Source organism: Condylostylus longicornis, unplaced genomic scaffold, assembly GCF_029603195.1.
Source record: "Condylostylus longicornis isolate FDR11 unplaced genomic scaffold, ASM2960319v2 ptg000048l, whole genome shotgun sequence".
NCBI lineage: Eukaryota > Metazoa > Arthropoda > Insecta > Diptera > Dolichopodidae > Condylostylus > Condylostylus longicornis.
Window position 1 is genome coordinate 11,460,531 of NW_026578017.1, and position 18,177 is coordinate 11,478,707.

The 18,177-nt window shown below is 24.3% G+C and overlaps 1 protein-coding gene across 4 annotated transcripts in view; it reads left to right on the forward strand.

Moving 5' to 3' along the window:
• The window catches only part of LOC129611020 (potassium voltage-gated channel subfamily H member 8), a 179,354-nt gene that overhangs the window by 79,944 nt on the left and 81,233 nt on the right, over nt 1-18,177 (forward strand). For all 4 annotated transcript variants that reach the window (XM_055523923.1, XM_055523926.1, XM_055523925.1 and 1 more), the window contains one exon: nt 6,275-6,394. In XM_055523923.1, the coding sequence (XP_055379898.1) occupies nt 6,319-6,394 (76 nt within the window). In that variant the 5' untranslated portion in view covers nt 6,275-6,318. The remainder of the gene's footprint in view (nt 1-6,274; nt 6,395-18,177) is intronic.

Sequence of the window (18,177 nt, forward strand, 5' to 3'; positions counted from 1 at the left end):
TTCTTTGTAGATTAAAGAGAATATTCTAGCGTTCATCCCATACACAAACATGAAAACAATAAATTTATATTGTGGGAAATTATTTTTTTATTTGATTACCTATTTTTAGACTTTCTTTCCCTCTGGAACGAATATTGGTACATTCACATATATACTTCGTGTACAATTTTACAAATTTAATGTTATTGATTAATATTATTATTAAACAAAATTTCATTTCGTAACAAAAAGCCGAAAATATCTACATAATTTTCACGTTTTTATCTGCTTTATTTTTTATTTTTTCTTATAGAAACGTGATAGAGTTTCAACAAAGATTGTAATTTTAATTTAGATTGTAAAAGGGAACTGTCTTTCTAATAACAAGCTGGCCCACCATTTTCAATTATTCCAATTTTCTAATATCATAAAAAATATTAATAAAGTTTTGTTTTGAATTAGGGCTATTCTCCCGGTATTATTTTTTGAATATAAATCCCACTATAAGCACCTACAACTTTACAAAACACTTAAAAATAACCCATGCTCGTTGAAAACAATTCATATTTAAAGAAATAGGTGATTATGGTTAATTTTAAATTAAAAAATAAAAATAGTTTGCATATAAAAAAATTAATGAAATTTTTCTACGAATTAATTAATTAAATAAGTTGAACTAAATTTTAAATATAAAGGTAAACAACATTTAAAAGAAAAAAAATTGTTATTAAATATTTATTTAATATTGTTGTCAGATATAGTACACCAATGGCTATGTGAAATATTATATATATACCAAAAAAAACATAAGTTTTAAAAGTAAACACAAGTTCAACAAAATATTTATAAACATACTTCAATTCATGCCTGTATATAGAAGAGCCCATTATAAATTTTGTACAAGAGGAAAGTGTGCATCTATATGTTTATATAATGAAAAAATATTTTGACCCTAAAATTTAAGTTTACACAATTTTTTATGTTGAGATTTTAATTTTAATAGCATAATTATACATAAATTTGTTTGACAAGTTGTTATTACTTAATTTGTAGAATTTGTAAATGAAAAATTAAGAAATATCATTGCACGTACTACCTGTAAATTAAAATATTTATAAAGTAGCACTTTTCCTTTGAACAAATGAAAATACTATGCTTTTAAAAGCAATCTACTACTATTAAATTACTTTCACTTTCACATAAAAATATTATGGTGATCAAACTTTTGCATACATTTAGGATGACCAAAAGAAAAAATTAAAAGAGGCCTTAATATAAAGATTGAATTCGTTGTTTTCCGTTAGGTTTTGCTTTTACAGAAATTTGGAAAAACTTTTATTTTCGGAAATATAAGGTAACGAAAATTCTAATTTTACATATTTCGAGAATACTCGGGAAGGGATGGAGGAGAAGAAAAATTTTCTTCTTTTCCAAATAAACTATTTAATTATTATTTTCTAACAGCTCCAAAAATTTCAAACCCTTACAACACACTATCAGAAGAAAAACAATATCAAAAACTCGAAAAGAAAAAGTGTTTCAGATAACGGTTAATTTGAACGGGCATTTTGTTATTTTATTATTTGGCTATACTACATCGCTGTTGAAGAAGCCAGTTAATACTTTTCTGCGTTAGCAGAATTTAAAAAATGTTTCTGATTTCGATACAATAAATAATCAAACAATGGCATTCTGAGTACTTTGAGAGAATATAACTCTCAGATGGTGGGAGATAAGTAGAAATTTTCTCTACAGAAATAAGTTTCTAGTAGGGACCTATTTATGTTAAAATTTTGCTGGTAGTCTTAAAGAGTGTAGAAAATTATAAACAGACACACAAACAGACTGATGGTGTGATAAAGTCAAATTAATTAGCACATTTTTCCAAATTTTTTTTTACAAAAGGGCTAAAATTAAACGTAAAAGATTTGACGCCATTTTTAAATTGCTACAAGGTGTACCTTGTTAAAAGGTTAAAGAGACATAAACATTTTTATATTAACAAACAAAATCTATGCAATTCTTAATTTTTACAGGTTTATTAACAAAATTTGTAAAAATATTAACTTAAAAATATTTAAAATGTAAAGTGTACTTTGAATTTCTAAGATCACTTCACTTATATTGTGGGAGACATAAGTTCATACTAAAATAGGTACTGTGGGAAAAACATTCAAACGATTGAGTATTTCAACCATCATAAAAAGTTGTTGTCAATATATTCTTATTAACATGAAAAGGAACAATCAAGTATGTCTGGGAGTATAGCTCAGGAACACTATATAATATTCACATAAGTAATTTAATAGAAGAAACAACAAAAAATTAAATTATGTAATTTATTTTAAAGCATGTTATTTTTCGAAATCAAATTATAGATTTTTTTTCACTGTTATCTTCATTTACATATTGGAATATATCGATGTTAATTTGAATATTCGTTGCATGTTACAACATTTTATATTAATGTATATTTCTGACTAAATTAAACTAATGATTCATATTGCTTTATCAGTTTTTCATTCTTATCACTAATATTCATAAATACTTTAAAACTTTTCGTGTATAATACACATAAGTATATAGAGAATATTAGAGTATTTTGAGGACTAATGTATACGAGTATCAACACCCATTTAAAAGCCCACCAACGCATTTTAATGTGCTATATTGCTAATATATTTTTATTTTTAGAAAATAATTTCTAAATATAAATCGCTTGTATATAAACACTAATTAAAAAATCACCTTGATATCTTCATAATACTATGTAATCAATAAAATACATAAATATTTAGTTTATATTTAGAATTTTTATATTATATAATTTTATTAAACGGAAGTAGGTACAACTATTTAGTAGAAAAAAATTTAAATAATGAAAATTCATATAAACAAAAATCTTAATATCTTTAATATAAATTCATAGACCCATAAATATAATAATCAAGCAAAATGTAAAATTAAATTTAGTATATATTAAGAAAAATTTGATTTACTTAAAAAATTTATTGTAGATTAAAAAAAAAATTCAAAATATTTATAAAAAATGTTTTCATTAACCCTTAATTGGCAAACTACTTTTAAATAATGTTTGGTCAAACCAATGGTTTGTACTGTAGCACTTTACCCTTCAACAAATGAAGATACTGCTTTTAATTAATATATTCTATGTATACCTACCACACTATTAAAATTCTTTTCATTTATGTACGAAACTATTTCTAGGTTTGCATACATTTAGAATGAATGGTTTACAAATTTAAAGAAGGATTCACATGATGCTCGCTTTTAAGGGTTAATTGTGAGAATTAAGCAAAATAATTCTATTTTTAAATGGCACGGAATTTACCGTTAGCTTTACCAAATATGTGCCAAATATTAAAATTTTACAAATTTCGAGAGGTGATAACTTGAGAGCGGGTGGAGATGGGAAAGAATTTTCTTCCAACGAAATAAACTATTTATGAATAAACCTGTAACGTACGGTTTAGAAGAACAACGGCATGAAAAATTTTAAACGCTATTTTGTTTTTTTAAAGTTCAGAAATGGTATGCCGCGATAGAAGAAGCTAGCTACTATTTTTCTTCTATTTGACTTCATTGCAATAAATAGCAAAATAGTAAAAACTGCCGTTTTTAGGGTTTTAGGGGGTATAACTTTTAGAGAAGGGGAGATAGCTGAAAATTTTGTTCTACGGAAAAGGGTTTCTAGTAAAAATCTATTTTCGTATAAAATTTCAGCTTTCTATCTTCAAGGGTGTAGAAGTTTTGTAAACAGACGGACGGACAGAGTGAAATTAATAAGCACTTTTTTCAAAAATTTTTTGGTTCACATTAGATTTTCGTTTTTATAAAATTTTGCAATGTAAAAGTATGAATGTGTGACAAAAGCCTTTTGTATATAAAAATTTTGGATGGGACAATTTAGTTTTATTGTTATATTGTCGTACAAAATTGCATATAATTGCAATTTGAGGACACGAAAACAATTCTGAATATAGATTGAAACGCCAACGTAATTTAGAACAAAGAAAAATATATTTTAATCGCTTATGAATTACTAAAAATAGAATTTGCATATTACTTGTGTTTTAATCGGTTGATAACGCACGATCAAACAATTTTCTCATAATTTTCATTTGGTTTTCCATGTAAATGAATTTTTGTATATATATACTAATACATACATAAATAGTTGTGCAGATGAAAAAAGTAAGTGTTTTAATAAACTAATTTGAGTTTTTGTACAATTATTGTTTATTTGATTTAAGTAAAAACAAATATAGGGAAGGGCTACTCTATGACCTCTCTTACGGAAACTAAGAGATTAATGTACGTATAAAGTAAACCATACCAATAAATTTTGTGTTTAAAAGAAACATACTTACCAAAATTCTGAAACTGTTATATTTTTTTTATATAAATTTTTAATATCTATTAAAAACAATGAAGCATCAAATTTTTGTCATCATTATCAGGGTTTCGAATTTAATGTGACTTTGTGCAATTTTGACTATCTCATTGAAAATAATTAAAGGTTGTTTTCGAAATTTATCACGCTCACAAAGTTTTTCAAGAAAAACAGATTTAATTTAACTAAAATATTTTCGAACAGTTATGTTCGAAAAATATTTTAGTTAAATTGAATCCCAGAAAATTAAACTCCACTATAAGAGCGGAATTTACATTTTTCGATGTATATTAGCTATAGAGCAGCCGTCGGGAAAGTGCGGTGCATGGGCAGCATGCGACTAATCATTTTGGAAAACTTTTTTTAAAAAATTTTAAGACCTGAATCATAGATAATATCCATACAAATTCCATACAAATGTATTATTTTGTCAAAACAAAATAATCAATAAAGACAGTTGAAAATGTCATTGCTCCTTAAAAGTAGGTAATGTAAGAAATTCGGGTGGCTCATTCTTATACTCACATATTACATATTTGCCCATAACCCAGAAAAATTCTATAGAGGATTACTTATTTTCCTTATTACTTATTTTACTTATTAGTGCATAAAGACCAGTTCGATAGCGCTTCAACTAAACTAAAATTAATAGATTAATTGAAATTTTTAAATAATTATTCTTCAGAAAGTAAACAATGTGGTCTGTAAGGGCAGACAACATCATTTTTATTATTCACGATTTTTTTTAACATTATTATTATTTAACAAGATATTACTAAGATGAAAATATTTTTTTTCTGTAAATTTTGTTTTTTCACTTTTTCACAAAATTTAATCAGTTTAAAATAGGTGAGAATTAATCATTCTAAATTTTTTAACTTATTTATTAATATTACTACTATAAATAACTTGTGAGTACAACTATATACAATGTACATGACACCCAATTATATTAATCATTAAATTGTAAATTTTTTTTTGAATAACATCTGAAATTAAAATAATTATTGAATAAATATATTAAACGAAATAATTTAATCAAACAAATTTCACTATTTTTAGTTTTTAAAGTGATACGCTAGTTTGAACAACAATAAATTTCTATTGTTAAACTATTATTTTTATAATCAAATTTACAAATCTTTGAAAAGCTTTCAAATTTTGAACATATTATGTCCAAAATTTCCGTGAAAGGTAATTAATATTTTTAAAATATGAATTATTGCTGCATATAAAAAATTTAAAATGTAGTTCTAAAAATTCTGAAAATTCAAAAATTTATTATAAATAAATTTGTAGGAGAAATTATTTTCTGTTAAAAATAAGCGAAAGAACAATAATTGAATAGCAATATTTCAAATTCAATTTAAAATCAAAAGAAAAAATTTATAAATCATTTGATTTAAAATTTTCTATAATTTATTTTAAATTTATCTGTTATCTTTAATATATTAAATGCGAGAATAAATCAATTTGAAAGTGAAAAAATAATAATATGAAAAAAGAGTGCGTCACTTTTAATTAAATTTATAAACTATATAGAAAATTCTACATCCAGCTACACAATTTTATTCAGTAAATGTACATACATGAAAAAAAAACCCGCTTTAACATATTGCAAAAAAAATATTTGAAATTTTTATATTAGCAATGACTGTGGTTCTCTGCATGATATTAAAATGGAAAAAAATATAAACAAAGATGAAAAATTTAACAATAATTGTTGCAAATCAATTTAATTATAAATTTCATACAAAAGAAAATATAATTTTCATTTTATTTATAATACAGAGCGCGCATTATAGAAAATAATTAAAAGAATAAAGATTTTAATATTGAGGAAAATAAAAATTTTTATAATTTTAAAATTTTCAATTTCAGATACACATCGTAAAGCAAAACGTTATAAAAGACCTTCAAATCCAATGCCAGCCCGAAAGGGGCTGCTTGCGCCCCAAAATACATTTTTGGATACTATAGCAACACGTTTCGATGGGACACGTAAGTACAAACAAAATTTTATTTAATATATTATTTAATTTTCATTTGAATTTTAAATTCAAGAACAATAAAATGATAAGTGGACAAAGGGGTTAACTTACATTTTCATTCTGACACTTTTTTTTATTAACAAATTGTAAAACTATTAATTTTTTTGTTACTTATTTCCTATGTGCTCTGTCAATCTTGTCTTCTATTAAGTTTCTAGCTATAAGAGTAATCACAGTTGAAAATATATGAAATTTAATGATGTTCTATCCGAAAAAATGTTCATCCGGCAAAATGCTAGTTAACCCCTTTGTCCACTTACCTCTTTAATTATTATGATTTTAACGCCTCCTTAAATTTATTATAATTATTAAATTTTAAATTTTTAAATTTGTAAAAGAAATTTAAAATCTTAAGGCAATTATTTCATAGTTTTTCATCCTTTTTTTAATTGACAATAACCGCTGCACCATTGTCCAGGTTTAAATTTGACTTTAATTTTCGTTAAAAAAAATCTCGTTTAAATTTCCTCCTTCTATTTCACGTTAATGAGCGCATATTTTTCGTATAACCTGTATGAGTACTAAATTTAAACTAGAGTCTAGGACTGTTGTAATCGTTAAGTTAAAAAATCGACTTAAAGTTTAACATTACATTTTTTTGAACAAATAATTTTAAAGACTAATTTTTTAGTAATTTTGATCAAATAGTTTTTAAATGCAGTCATATTTATAGAATCTTTAAATATGAGGGTGTAACTTTTACTTCTGTTTCTTTTATGTTACAAAAATAGGTCAAATTATAATGAGCATGTATGTATACAAGATAAAAGGAATATTTTTTGTAAGAAATCAATTTTCTTTAATGTCAATTTTATATACAATGTCAGGTCTCATGTACATTATTTGAGTTCATATAGAACTGCACATTATTGATTGGATTCACTATATTAAAACGTATGGCAAAATATCTAAAAATATATCAATCAATCTGTGTAAATTAAATGAGAAAAGAATCGTCCACCTTGTATATCAATATTATGTACGTACATATATGTATGCATCTATAGACAGCCTGTATCAATTTATCTATTTTTTTTTTAAATAAAACAATGTAAATAACACATTGAACTTTTTATTCTATTACTTAACATACTTGGGTGCCATATTTTATTTTTTAAGCTTCAAGTTTTTCATTTTATTTTCATATATAGTATGCTATATAAATTTGACTTTAGTGACATGCTTACATGGGTACATGTGTATGTGAAAATATATAAAAAAATTTCAATTTTTTTTTTAAGAATTTTTTTCTATTTTTTTTTTCTTTATTTTTACTCTCAGTTTTATTTTTTACCCCCAAGGTGTAAATTATTTTGTATTCTATATGAACTTTGCCTTCAATTTTCAAATAAAATATTTTATACATACATACATATAATATTTTTGTAGGTATAATACGTATGTATATAGGAATTTCTCATATGAGTGTAAAACAATAACATTTTATACATATTCGAGGAAATTCTCTACCTTGAATAAAATTATAAGAATATTTCTAGCTATAGAAACGAATTATAATCGGATTAATTGTATGTATATAAGGAGTAAGAATACTTGATCACTTTTGGTCAAATATTTCAATGACATTGAATTACTTAAGGGTAACCTGCACTCTTAATACCGTGTTCGTATTAAATTGATGTCTGTTTCTAATAATTTAATAATATAAATTGTTTATTCAATTTGGGGAGTTTAATTCAAAGTTATATATGTATGTGTATCTATACACAATTTTTTTTGAAAAAAATTGAAATTTTTGAAAAATTGGAATTCAATTTATTGCGAGATTGTATAAAAAAATTCAAATTTATTTGTTTATATATATATAGTTTACCTATAAATGATAATATACGAAAGTAATATTCAAAAATGATAATATACAAAAGTCAAATACTAGAACTAATTTTTTGCTAGAAAAGACAACGACCTAAGATAGATTTTGGTGGATAACTTGGGAAACAAACAAAACGCTGACAAAACCTATGTTTTCCCATCAGCCGGCAAAATAAACTCGTAAAATGTTTTTGGTAAAGATGGAGGCTTAAAGATAGTTAAATTTTTAAATATATTGATTTTTAATTTTATTTGCTATATTCATGGAAAAATTTCTGCAATTATGTGTGTGAATCCGGAAAATTAATAAAAATATAAAATTACTAAATATTATAATTGTTCTCCAATTCCATTCCAAGAAATTTGGAGCTACCAAGCTAGAAAAGTGACAACCTAAAATATAATAATTATAAATTTACAGCAACCCTTGCTTATATGTTACACAACATTTTTTGCAGAACGATTTAATCCTTCTTATAATCACTATGCTTAAGATTAGAAAAAAAATTAAAATATACAAGTATGTAAAAATTTTTTGCTATCAAAATTATTTTCTTTAGAAGACGAAATTATCTTCTGAAATCCTTTTTTAATGCTTCATTATAATTGGAATTTATAAAAAATAAAAAAAATCTGTTTAAAAAGTTTTCCTAGAAAAATCTCGTTTGCAATATATTTTGTTAAGATTCTTAAATTTTCTTATTTTCTCGAGTTTAATTAAAATTCAATTTTCTTTCAAGTTAATTTTGAGTGCTTCGATACGCTTACATGTTTATAGTTATTATTTCTAATTAGGTTGCTATATTATGCATATCTCTTTAAATCATACGAGAGCAATTCATTTACACAAATATTTTGTTTTATAAACATATCAACATTAATCCATACTCAGAAATTCCAATATAGCTATTAAGCTATAAAATAAATTTGCAAATTTTGCTGCAAGAAAATAAAATAAAAAACTTGTTGCTAAAAATACCATAACCATATCATCCAATTGCATTAAAATATGGTTCATAGTTTTTCAAGTAATCTTATTAGATTTCCAATATATCCTCAAGGTATACTGACTGATATTATAAAATAATTTATTTTATTGGTTGTACAGGAAAAATTTTCTATCAAGTTAAAATCATTTTCCGCTTTCGGGTCCGTATGCCCCTCATACATCCTATAATTCTGTACGTATAAGTATTAAAATTTCATTGTATGTGAGTATAGTTGATATATTTTAAATAAAAGTAAAATCAAAAAATTTATTTCTTCAGTTTAAAAGTTTGTTTTTTTTTTATGAAACCTCAAAAAAATAAAAGTATGATACTCTTAAAATTTGTATTAACAGACAAGCAAAATAAAGTCAACCTTAACTTATTCAACCTTAATAAAATTTTTAAATATATAGGTTATAAAAGATGAAGAAAAAAAAAGTAGAAAATAATCTTCATTTCTTTGATGCATACAGCAAGAATAAGATAAAGCACCATAATTTTCGCCCTTAAGATTTACAACCACAAAAAGGAATAAAATAATAAAATTAATGGATCAACTTAAAGGATCCTTATACATTACATATATTATATGAGCATAAATATGCACAAATATAAGAATATATATTTATGTATGTGTAAGTGTACATATCCAACAAAAGTAATAATAATATGAAAACTAAAATAAGAAGACACAACCAGTGGATATAAAGATCATAAAAACGCAAAACAAAAATAATTTTTTGTATTTTCAAAATTTCATTAAATTTTACAATAAAACTAAAATATGTATAGTTGACCGTGTCAACTCTGTGGTTTCTAATGCAACAATTTTGCGTCAGAACTACCATTAATGTAGCTTTAATATTTACTTAGTTTTGCTGAAACTGCTATTAAAGTTACCTGTATTGCAAATTAACAACTCTATTATTTAACTTACTGTTGTATAAAATTTCAATATTATGTAGTCCCAATATAGTGTATGGTAGCTATAATGAAAACTGACACATTATTTTGTGTAAAAATGGTGGTAAAATTTTGCTGCTTTACTCGCTTCTACGAAGTTTTATTAACAGTACTAATTATTACAGAAGAACAATATTTTTCCGAAATATAGTCAAGTTAAATAGGGTCTATAAAATTACACAAAATATTGGTATTTACTATTACAAACAATTTGTGAAAATTTGATGTAAGCTTAAATATTGGTTTTCGAGTTCAGTTTACACGGATGTGACAGTTTATGTGTCAGTGTGAACTATGTATGTGTAATAATCAACTCCCGTTTTTATCTGTCAATGTGAAATCTTGCATATTTTTAGGATATTATAAGCAAGTTTATTACAAAATTGTTCATAGTTTAAGTTATTTTAAGCCAATCAAAGAAATTTTATTTAACCAGAAAAAAAAATATATACATAAATACTAAGTGTTTTAAATTGAACGTTTGATGATTTAAGCTTTATCCATAATAATTTTGTACCATCTGAAACCTAATTGAAACTTAAAATTCCCATTAACTTTCGATTAATGTTTCTTGCATTGAAAAAAAAATATCTAATTCAAGAATTCCATACTTGTAAAAAGGAAATTAAAGCTTTTGTTTGTATTCTATCAAAATATGTCCGATGTCGCTCAGATCTACAAAGTTATTTTAAATCATAACTTAACAGTATAGCCTATGTAAGCAATTTCTTGAATAAGAGGAAATTTTCATCATACTATTTTCAATTTACTTTTTATGATTGCCGTTTCATATGGAAATGAGTTCATTTTGTGTAATTCACTGATTTACAACCTATACAAATTGATTGAATGATGTTTTGTTTGCTTTGCCTCTTGCCATTATTTTCCTTTTATTTTTGTTTAGTTTGCATTTAACATTCAAGCAAGTGAAAGAATTCCCTTCAAATCAAAATAGTTATGGCATGTTAAGTAGTTAAAATTGAAAATACTTTCAATAAAATTTTAATTCGTTATCAAGGATAAAAATGTATTTTAAGATGTTAGAAGAGGGTAAAAACAACTTAAGGGATTTCGTTAGTTATTTTCGTTTTCCCAGTATACTTTTTTGAAAAACGACAAAAAAAGGAAAACATTTAAGGAAAAATTAAAAGATTGGCTCTTCAAAAAGGATTGATTGCAAAAATTTTATTGGCACTTTTACAAAAAGTTTTGGAAAAAATATTTATATTATTCTTCTCAGACCGCCGTTAGTCCGATGTTATTTTTTTCAGTCCGAATGTTAGCAAAACGTCTGCTCTGCTCAAAACAGATAAACGAAATTTAATAGATTACTAATATTTCATAGTGAAGGCATTATTCTTCTGAAACAAATTTTTTTCCCATGTCCTTCTTCATAGCTATAGTTATTCAAATCGATGAAAATGTAAGTCTTTGATAAACTTTTGTGCCCGATACAATAGTCATTTGTAAATTCCATTAAGTAGCGGCGATCAGGACCTATTTCTTCTATCATATAAGGAGATAAGGATGCTGGGCTGCCGAATTAATTTTTTAGGTTAACTATTAATTCAATCTACTTTTTTAATTATTTCCAGAGAAATTTCGACATTAAATGGCAAGCAGACTATATTATACCGAAATTGAATTTAGGTGCCGATACAATATTTTCATATAGCTAAGATACATAATTTTTTTGTAAAAAAGTAACAATTTTCCGTCACCTATTTCTACTATAAATTCTATTATACCATCTATGAAGCAGAAATGCAACAGTAGCCGCCTATTTACATCAAAAAGTTTAGTTTTTAATTTAATAATGGTCAGCTAAATTTACTTTAGCTTAATGTAATTCAAGCTTTATCTTATTACTCTTGGACTTCCCCTAAATATATGCAAAAATTAATTTGACAAGAAAATTATTTTAATAGATAATTTCTATTACTTTGACTTAAAACTGTTAATTTAAATTGTGGAAATGTGCTATTTTATAAAAAAGTGATTTGATCGACTATATTTATTTTTTGATTTAATAACTAAACATTTTTTAAAAATACACTGCTCCACATAAAAGTAGTGCGATAAAACTACATCTAGCTAAATGTCTGCCATTTTATACATTTCTTCATCAAGTTCTTCTAAACTGATCTAACTTATCTTAGATTATTAGTTTTATTAAAATTTGGAATAAGATTTATTAGAGCATATAGAAAAATAATCCAAAAAATACGAAAAGTGGTCAGTTGTGTACATGCTACTGTCATCATATTATTTTGCTGTATAGGACTAAACAAAATACTAACTTTGATTCGGGTATATCGAAGCCTTCTAATTCCACATGAGACCACTTAGGTTTATGAAAAACATATGTAAAATATTATTATGGTTCTACGTAATTTTGAAATCATGGGAAATCATGCACCGAATAAGTGGCTTCAGAACGGTAGATCAACAAAATATTTGAAAATTTGAAGTTATTGTGAGCAATAATGACTTGCTTTCATTCACAAATTTATAATTCAATTTTTAAAATAATAAGTTGGTCTTAGTACTCGTATCATTATTATAAATAATTTTATGTATTTCATAATGCCATTTTATGTATTCCATAATGCCGTAAGATTTTTAAATCCATTTGTAAATTGAGTTCAGTTCAGAGGACTAAATTGAATTTTACAATTCTTCTAGTATTCTAAATTCTAGTACTGAAACAATTTAAAAAGAAATGAAAAGAACAATTTAACAAATATATGTACCAACTCAAAAATTGTAAATTTAATAAAAAGAAATGCAATTAATTGCTTCGAACAAGTTTTGCTGAAATTAATACTTCAGAGCTTAACTATATAAGCACTCCTACGTATTAACGTATAATTTCATTGTCAGCCCGTTTTTACACTAACTTATGTAATACATATGACAACAAAATCCAAAAATGTTTTCCAGTAAAAAACAAAAGGAATCAAATCCTTTTTTAAGGGTTCATTGAAATTTTTTGATTGATAAAATTATTAAGTTTGAAAGAAAAAGTTTTTTGTAAAACTTCTCCGAATATCCTTAAAACATTTAGAATAACAAGAAGAAAAAAAGGAAAAATAAATCTTGAATATCGTGCCCACAACTAAAAGATTTATAAAAATACACACACTTACAAGTTATTCTTCTTGTTTGAGTAAAAAATTTTGGAAATTTTTTTATAATTTCTTCAACAAAAAAAAAGTGTTCAACACTAACTAATCTTTTACCGTAGTATTTTTGATTTTTGATTGCAATTTAATATTTAATCCTTTTTCTACAAAATGCAAAGCCATAGAAAACGTGATTTTGGTTAAAAGGATAAAGCTTGTTAAAATATAGAAGATGTAAAAAAAAAACTTGAAATTTTTTTTAATTCTTTCAAAAGGCGAGACAAAATCATTTTTTCAAGAAAGTGTTTAAAATAAAGAAGTTTTGCTATAATTTTAAATGGGCGGATAAAGTTTTCGAGGTTCGTTAACTTTGAAGGAAAAAAAAATTTAACATGCTTTGTACAAAAAGAAAAAAAGTATGTTTTTTTCTAAAGAAATTTTTCCGTTGTCTATCCCACAATCCACCTACAATTGTAATTAAAAGAATATTTTGTTGTTATACAGTCTCCGGCTTTATTAATTTTTAGGTCACTAACAGGAATGCTATTAAATCTTAACTTTAGAAAATTTATTACATTTCAAGGTTTTGCTTTTGGTTTTGTTTTTGGTTATTGCTTTTCAACACGCAAAAAATGTAGATGAAAGCGTATAGAAATAATAATAATGGATTTATCATTAAAGATAAAAGAACAAAATTGTTAATTATTCAACATTATTTTATGAAAAACTAATGAGGTACAGGATAATGAATAAAATGAAAAATCTTGTTTGATATTAAATATAGCCATTAATTTAGTTAGCATCAAGGCATTTTAGATGAATTTAATATGATGGTGCATTAGACTTAGAATTTTTTTTATTAAAAGTTGTTCAGCAAAAAGTAATGAAAAATGTAGAGTTTAAACGAAAAATAAAAAATTTGTTTAGACTATCTTCTATTATGTGGGTACGTATTTAAGTCATGCAATATTCTAGAGTTCTGAAACTGATTATTCTTGAGTTATAAGAGTATAATTTTTTACAAAATAAACTATGAGTTTTTATTTTACATCTGTGCGAAAAGTAAAAAATTCGAAACCAACGAAAATTTTGTAAAGTGGCTTCTTTTCCTTAAATTGCAAATTTTGAGTTTGAAATTCAAATTTCACCAACTTTAAAAAACAATAGCTTTAGACTTGTAGGAAGTAAAATAAAGTTCTCTTCTGACGAAATTAATTACTTATTAGTGTTCAAAACCGGTTTAAAATTTTAACCTATACAACTCTCCATTTAAAAGAAAAACGATAAAAAAAAATTAAAAAAAAATTCTATTTTTAGTAATTAACGGTCAGTATTCCTTACTTTCAGTGTTTTCAGTTCAGAATTTAAAAAGTATTTGGTTAAATAGCCAAAAAATGACATTTGAAAAGACAATTTTCTAAACAATTTTCCATAGAAATAAGGTCCCATTAAAGATCTTGTTATATCCAAAATTCCTTCAAGGGTACGAAAGTTTTGTAAAAAGGCACAAGAACGGAAAAGTTAAACTTATTTTTGAAAAGGACCTTTTCCAATTCACCAAAAATGCTAAAAACTGAATTCGAGCATATTTTGTATATTTTCAATTGTTGTTGACTATTATTCACTCAAAGAGAGAGTAAAATTTATTTAGATTCAAAATAGCTATCAATTTTAGTAGATGACTACAAATTCAATTTTTGCAAATAATTCGCAATTATTTGTTTTTCTAATTTTTAATTATTTAAATGTACGCTTTTGACTTTTATTATTAACACAAAAAGCGAATTATACAAACAATCATGTAAATAAATATTGAAAATTCACAAATTATACAGTACGACTCACATAGAAATCATATCACAAAATTGCAATATTTCAGCTGGATCATCCTCATGAATGAATAAATTATAAGTCCAGTTGTAATCACACAATTTGGTTTCTTAGAGAATTTTCTACTTTAACTTATGTAATTTGCAACTTAATGTGAATGAAGGCACTAAAATAAAATCATTTTAATTCAGCTCCCAGAAATTTAAATTGGAGCATGATATAGTGGAACAGATATAATGTCAGAATTGAGTTTTATATTATTCTAAAGTAGATGAGAGTAGTTTGTAAATTGAATGCTATTTTGAAAGAAATCCTGTTATGCAAGAGTAAAATTTTTTAAATTAAAATGTTCAAAATTTGTCGTTTATTTTTCATTAAAACCATTTTTTTTTAATTTTTGATATAATTTTTCTTCTAGACAATATATTGTATAGGAGTATGAAAGCTTAGCAGGATTTAGATATTAGAAAATAGTTTCTCCACTGCCTCTCGAAATTTGTAAAATTTGAATTTTTGGCATCTTATAATTATATTTCTGAAACTGTAAGCTTTTGCAATTTTCTATAAATACATAACGCTAACGGTAAATCTCATGCTATCAAAAAACATAATTAAATGTTAGCGGATGTTTTAATTTTTTTTTTTTTTTGCCCATCATAAATGAAACTATTTTAAACATAGTACATTAGTAGATTGCTTTTAGAAGTAGTATTTAGTACATCATTTCTTGAAGGGAAAAGTGCTACTTTACAGATCATTGGTTTGACCCAACATTATTTAATTATAGTTTATAAGTGTGTAAAGTATTAATTAAAGACTTCAAAAGCGAGTTAAATTTTAATATTGTTGTGTACTATAATAAAAGTTTTTACTTTTTATGAGTTTGTTACAAACTGGTCTCACTGTCTATGAACACGACTGTTCCGAACAATAAATGAAAATTTATTATGTTTATTTTTATAAAAATATTTATACATTTTAATAATATTAAGTGTGTTAAAGATTTATTAAATCAAATATAAATTTAAATAATGTTTTATTTTATATACACTGGATAACTCACTTAATTAATAATTCAACATAAATAAACAGAAGTATTTATTTAACATAAATATTAAAATAAATAACAACAAAAATTAAATTAATATTTTTCATTTTAAAATTTATGGAAAATAAATTTTCAAACATGATAATTACTAATTTTAATTTATTATGCTTGATTATTATTGAATACGACTGCAGGATAATACGTTACATTATAATTTAATTATTACAAAGGATTTATGGCAATAATAAATCAGCCTTCACGCTATTTTAAATTTAATTATTTATTGAGGTTGTGTGCAGTTTACTATAAACTGAGATTTAAGAGATTTAATCTGGAGTTCACATAATTTTTTAATTAATTTTTTCATAAAAATAATATTGACTAAATTCTTAATCAATATTACTATCGATATCTTAATATCGGGAGGCACAATTTAATTTTGTAAAATCAAAATCGATTATTTCCCATTATATGTGAAAATTGAGTGAAAATTTTATAGTCTTGTTTTTTGATAAAATTGATTTTCTCATGTTATAAATGGAGGATAAAGCGCCTCGCTATAAATGCATGAGCACACATAAATGCATGTTGTCAATGAATGTAAACATTCATATTAGTACTCGTATTATCCTTAATATTTTACATGAAAATTTTAACATAAAAATTTCAACGAAATTTTTCGCGTTTCAATAAAGAAACGGAATTTTTAAAAGTTCGTCGCAATATGCAAGGATTCAGTTTTTTTCATTATTTTTGTCACTCGCCGTTTTGTTTTTTTTTTCTTTAATTTAAAAAAACTTTTTAATTTCAAAATAAATGTTTTTTACAAAAGGATTATTGAAAAAACAAAAAAAAAAAAAACTAAATTATAATCAAAAATTTTTCATGCATAAATTCAAAACAAAAAAAAGGAAAAAGAAAATGTAGAACTTTTAACATTTAATAAAGAAAGTTCATGTCCTTGAAGCTTTGTAGAATAACATACAAAAAAAATTCAAATTTAATTTTTTATAGAAATTAGAATGATATTAAGTTTTAAGCCCTACTATACATCCTTATATCAAATTCAGTTTAACTCCTTTAATAATTTTATATACGAGAACAATTTAAAATTTTAATTGGATAAAAATTGCTGTATGCATTAGGAATAAGTTGAAGTTTTTTTTTGATACACATTTATAACCCGGGTACGTGTATTCTAGATCAGATTATGCGAACCACTGAAAATAGAACTTCAAAAAAAGAAATGCACGAAGATTCTCAATTTGTTTTTTGTTATTGCTTAAAATTTTTATTAAATTGTTTGGGTTTAATTTGAGAACTCTCAATAAATGAAGTTGCTCACATTTTGGGTAGTTAAATCTGCTCCATATATTCATAGTTTGGGAAATACCGAGTTCTATAAATTTCTCAAAATTTACAAATATAGAAATACAGAACACACTTTATTATTACTCTATTTTGTGAGGAGAGTTTAATGAAAATCTGTTGCAGGTCTATAAAAATTTAAAAAAAAAGTAAAATTTTTATATGATTTTTTATAAGCACCTCTATTTCTATCATGTTATAGGAACAAAGCGATCTAATATTTTTAAAAAGTTTTTAAAATATGAGATAGCTATAATTATAAGAATAAGTTAAAAAATATTTTATATGGATACAAAATTCTCGAACTGTGTAAAAAACAAAACTGAATCATTTAATTATGTTTTATACAGTAACTGCTATAAGCGCCATAATGAAAAACCAAAAATTTTATGACATGAATCATAAATTATTCAAAAATTTTGTATACATATTAGATCCATACGCTAACTCTTTTGGATATGGATTAAAATGCGCCGCAAATCAATTTAAAAATGGATGTGGGTCAAAATAATTAAAACAAATTGAGTTGCATATTCTAAAAATCATCCTTGAAATCTTATCAAAGTGTTTTTAAGTC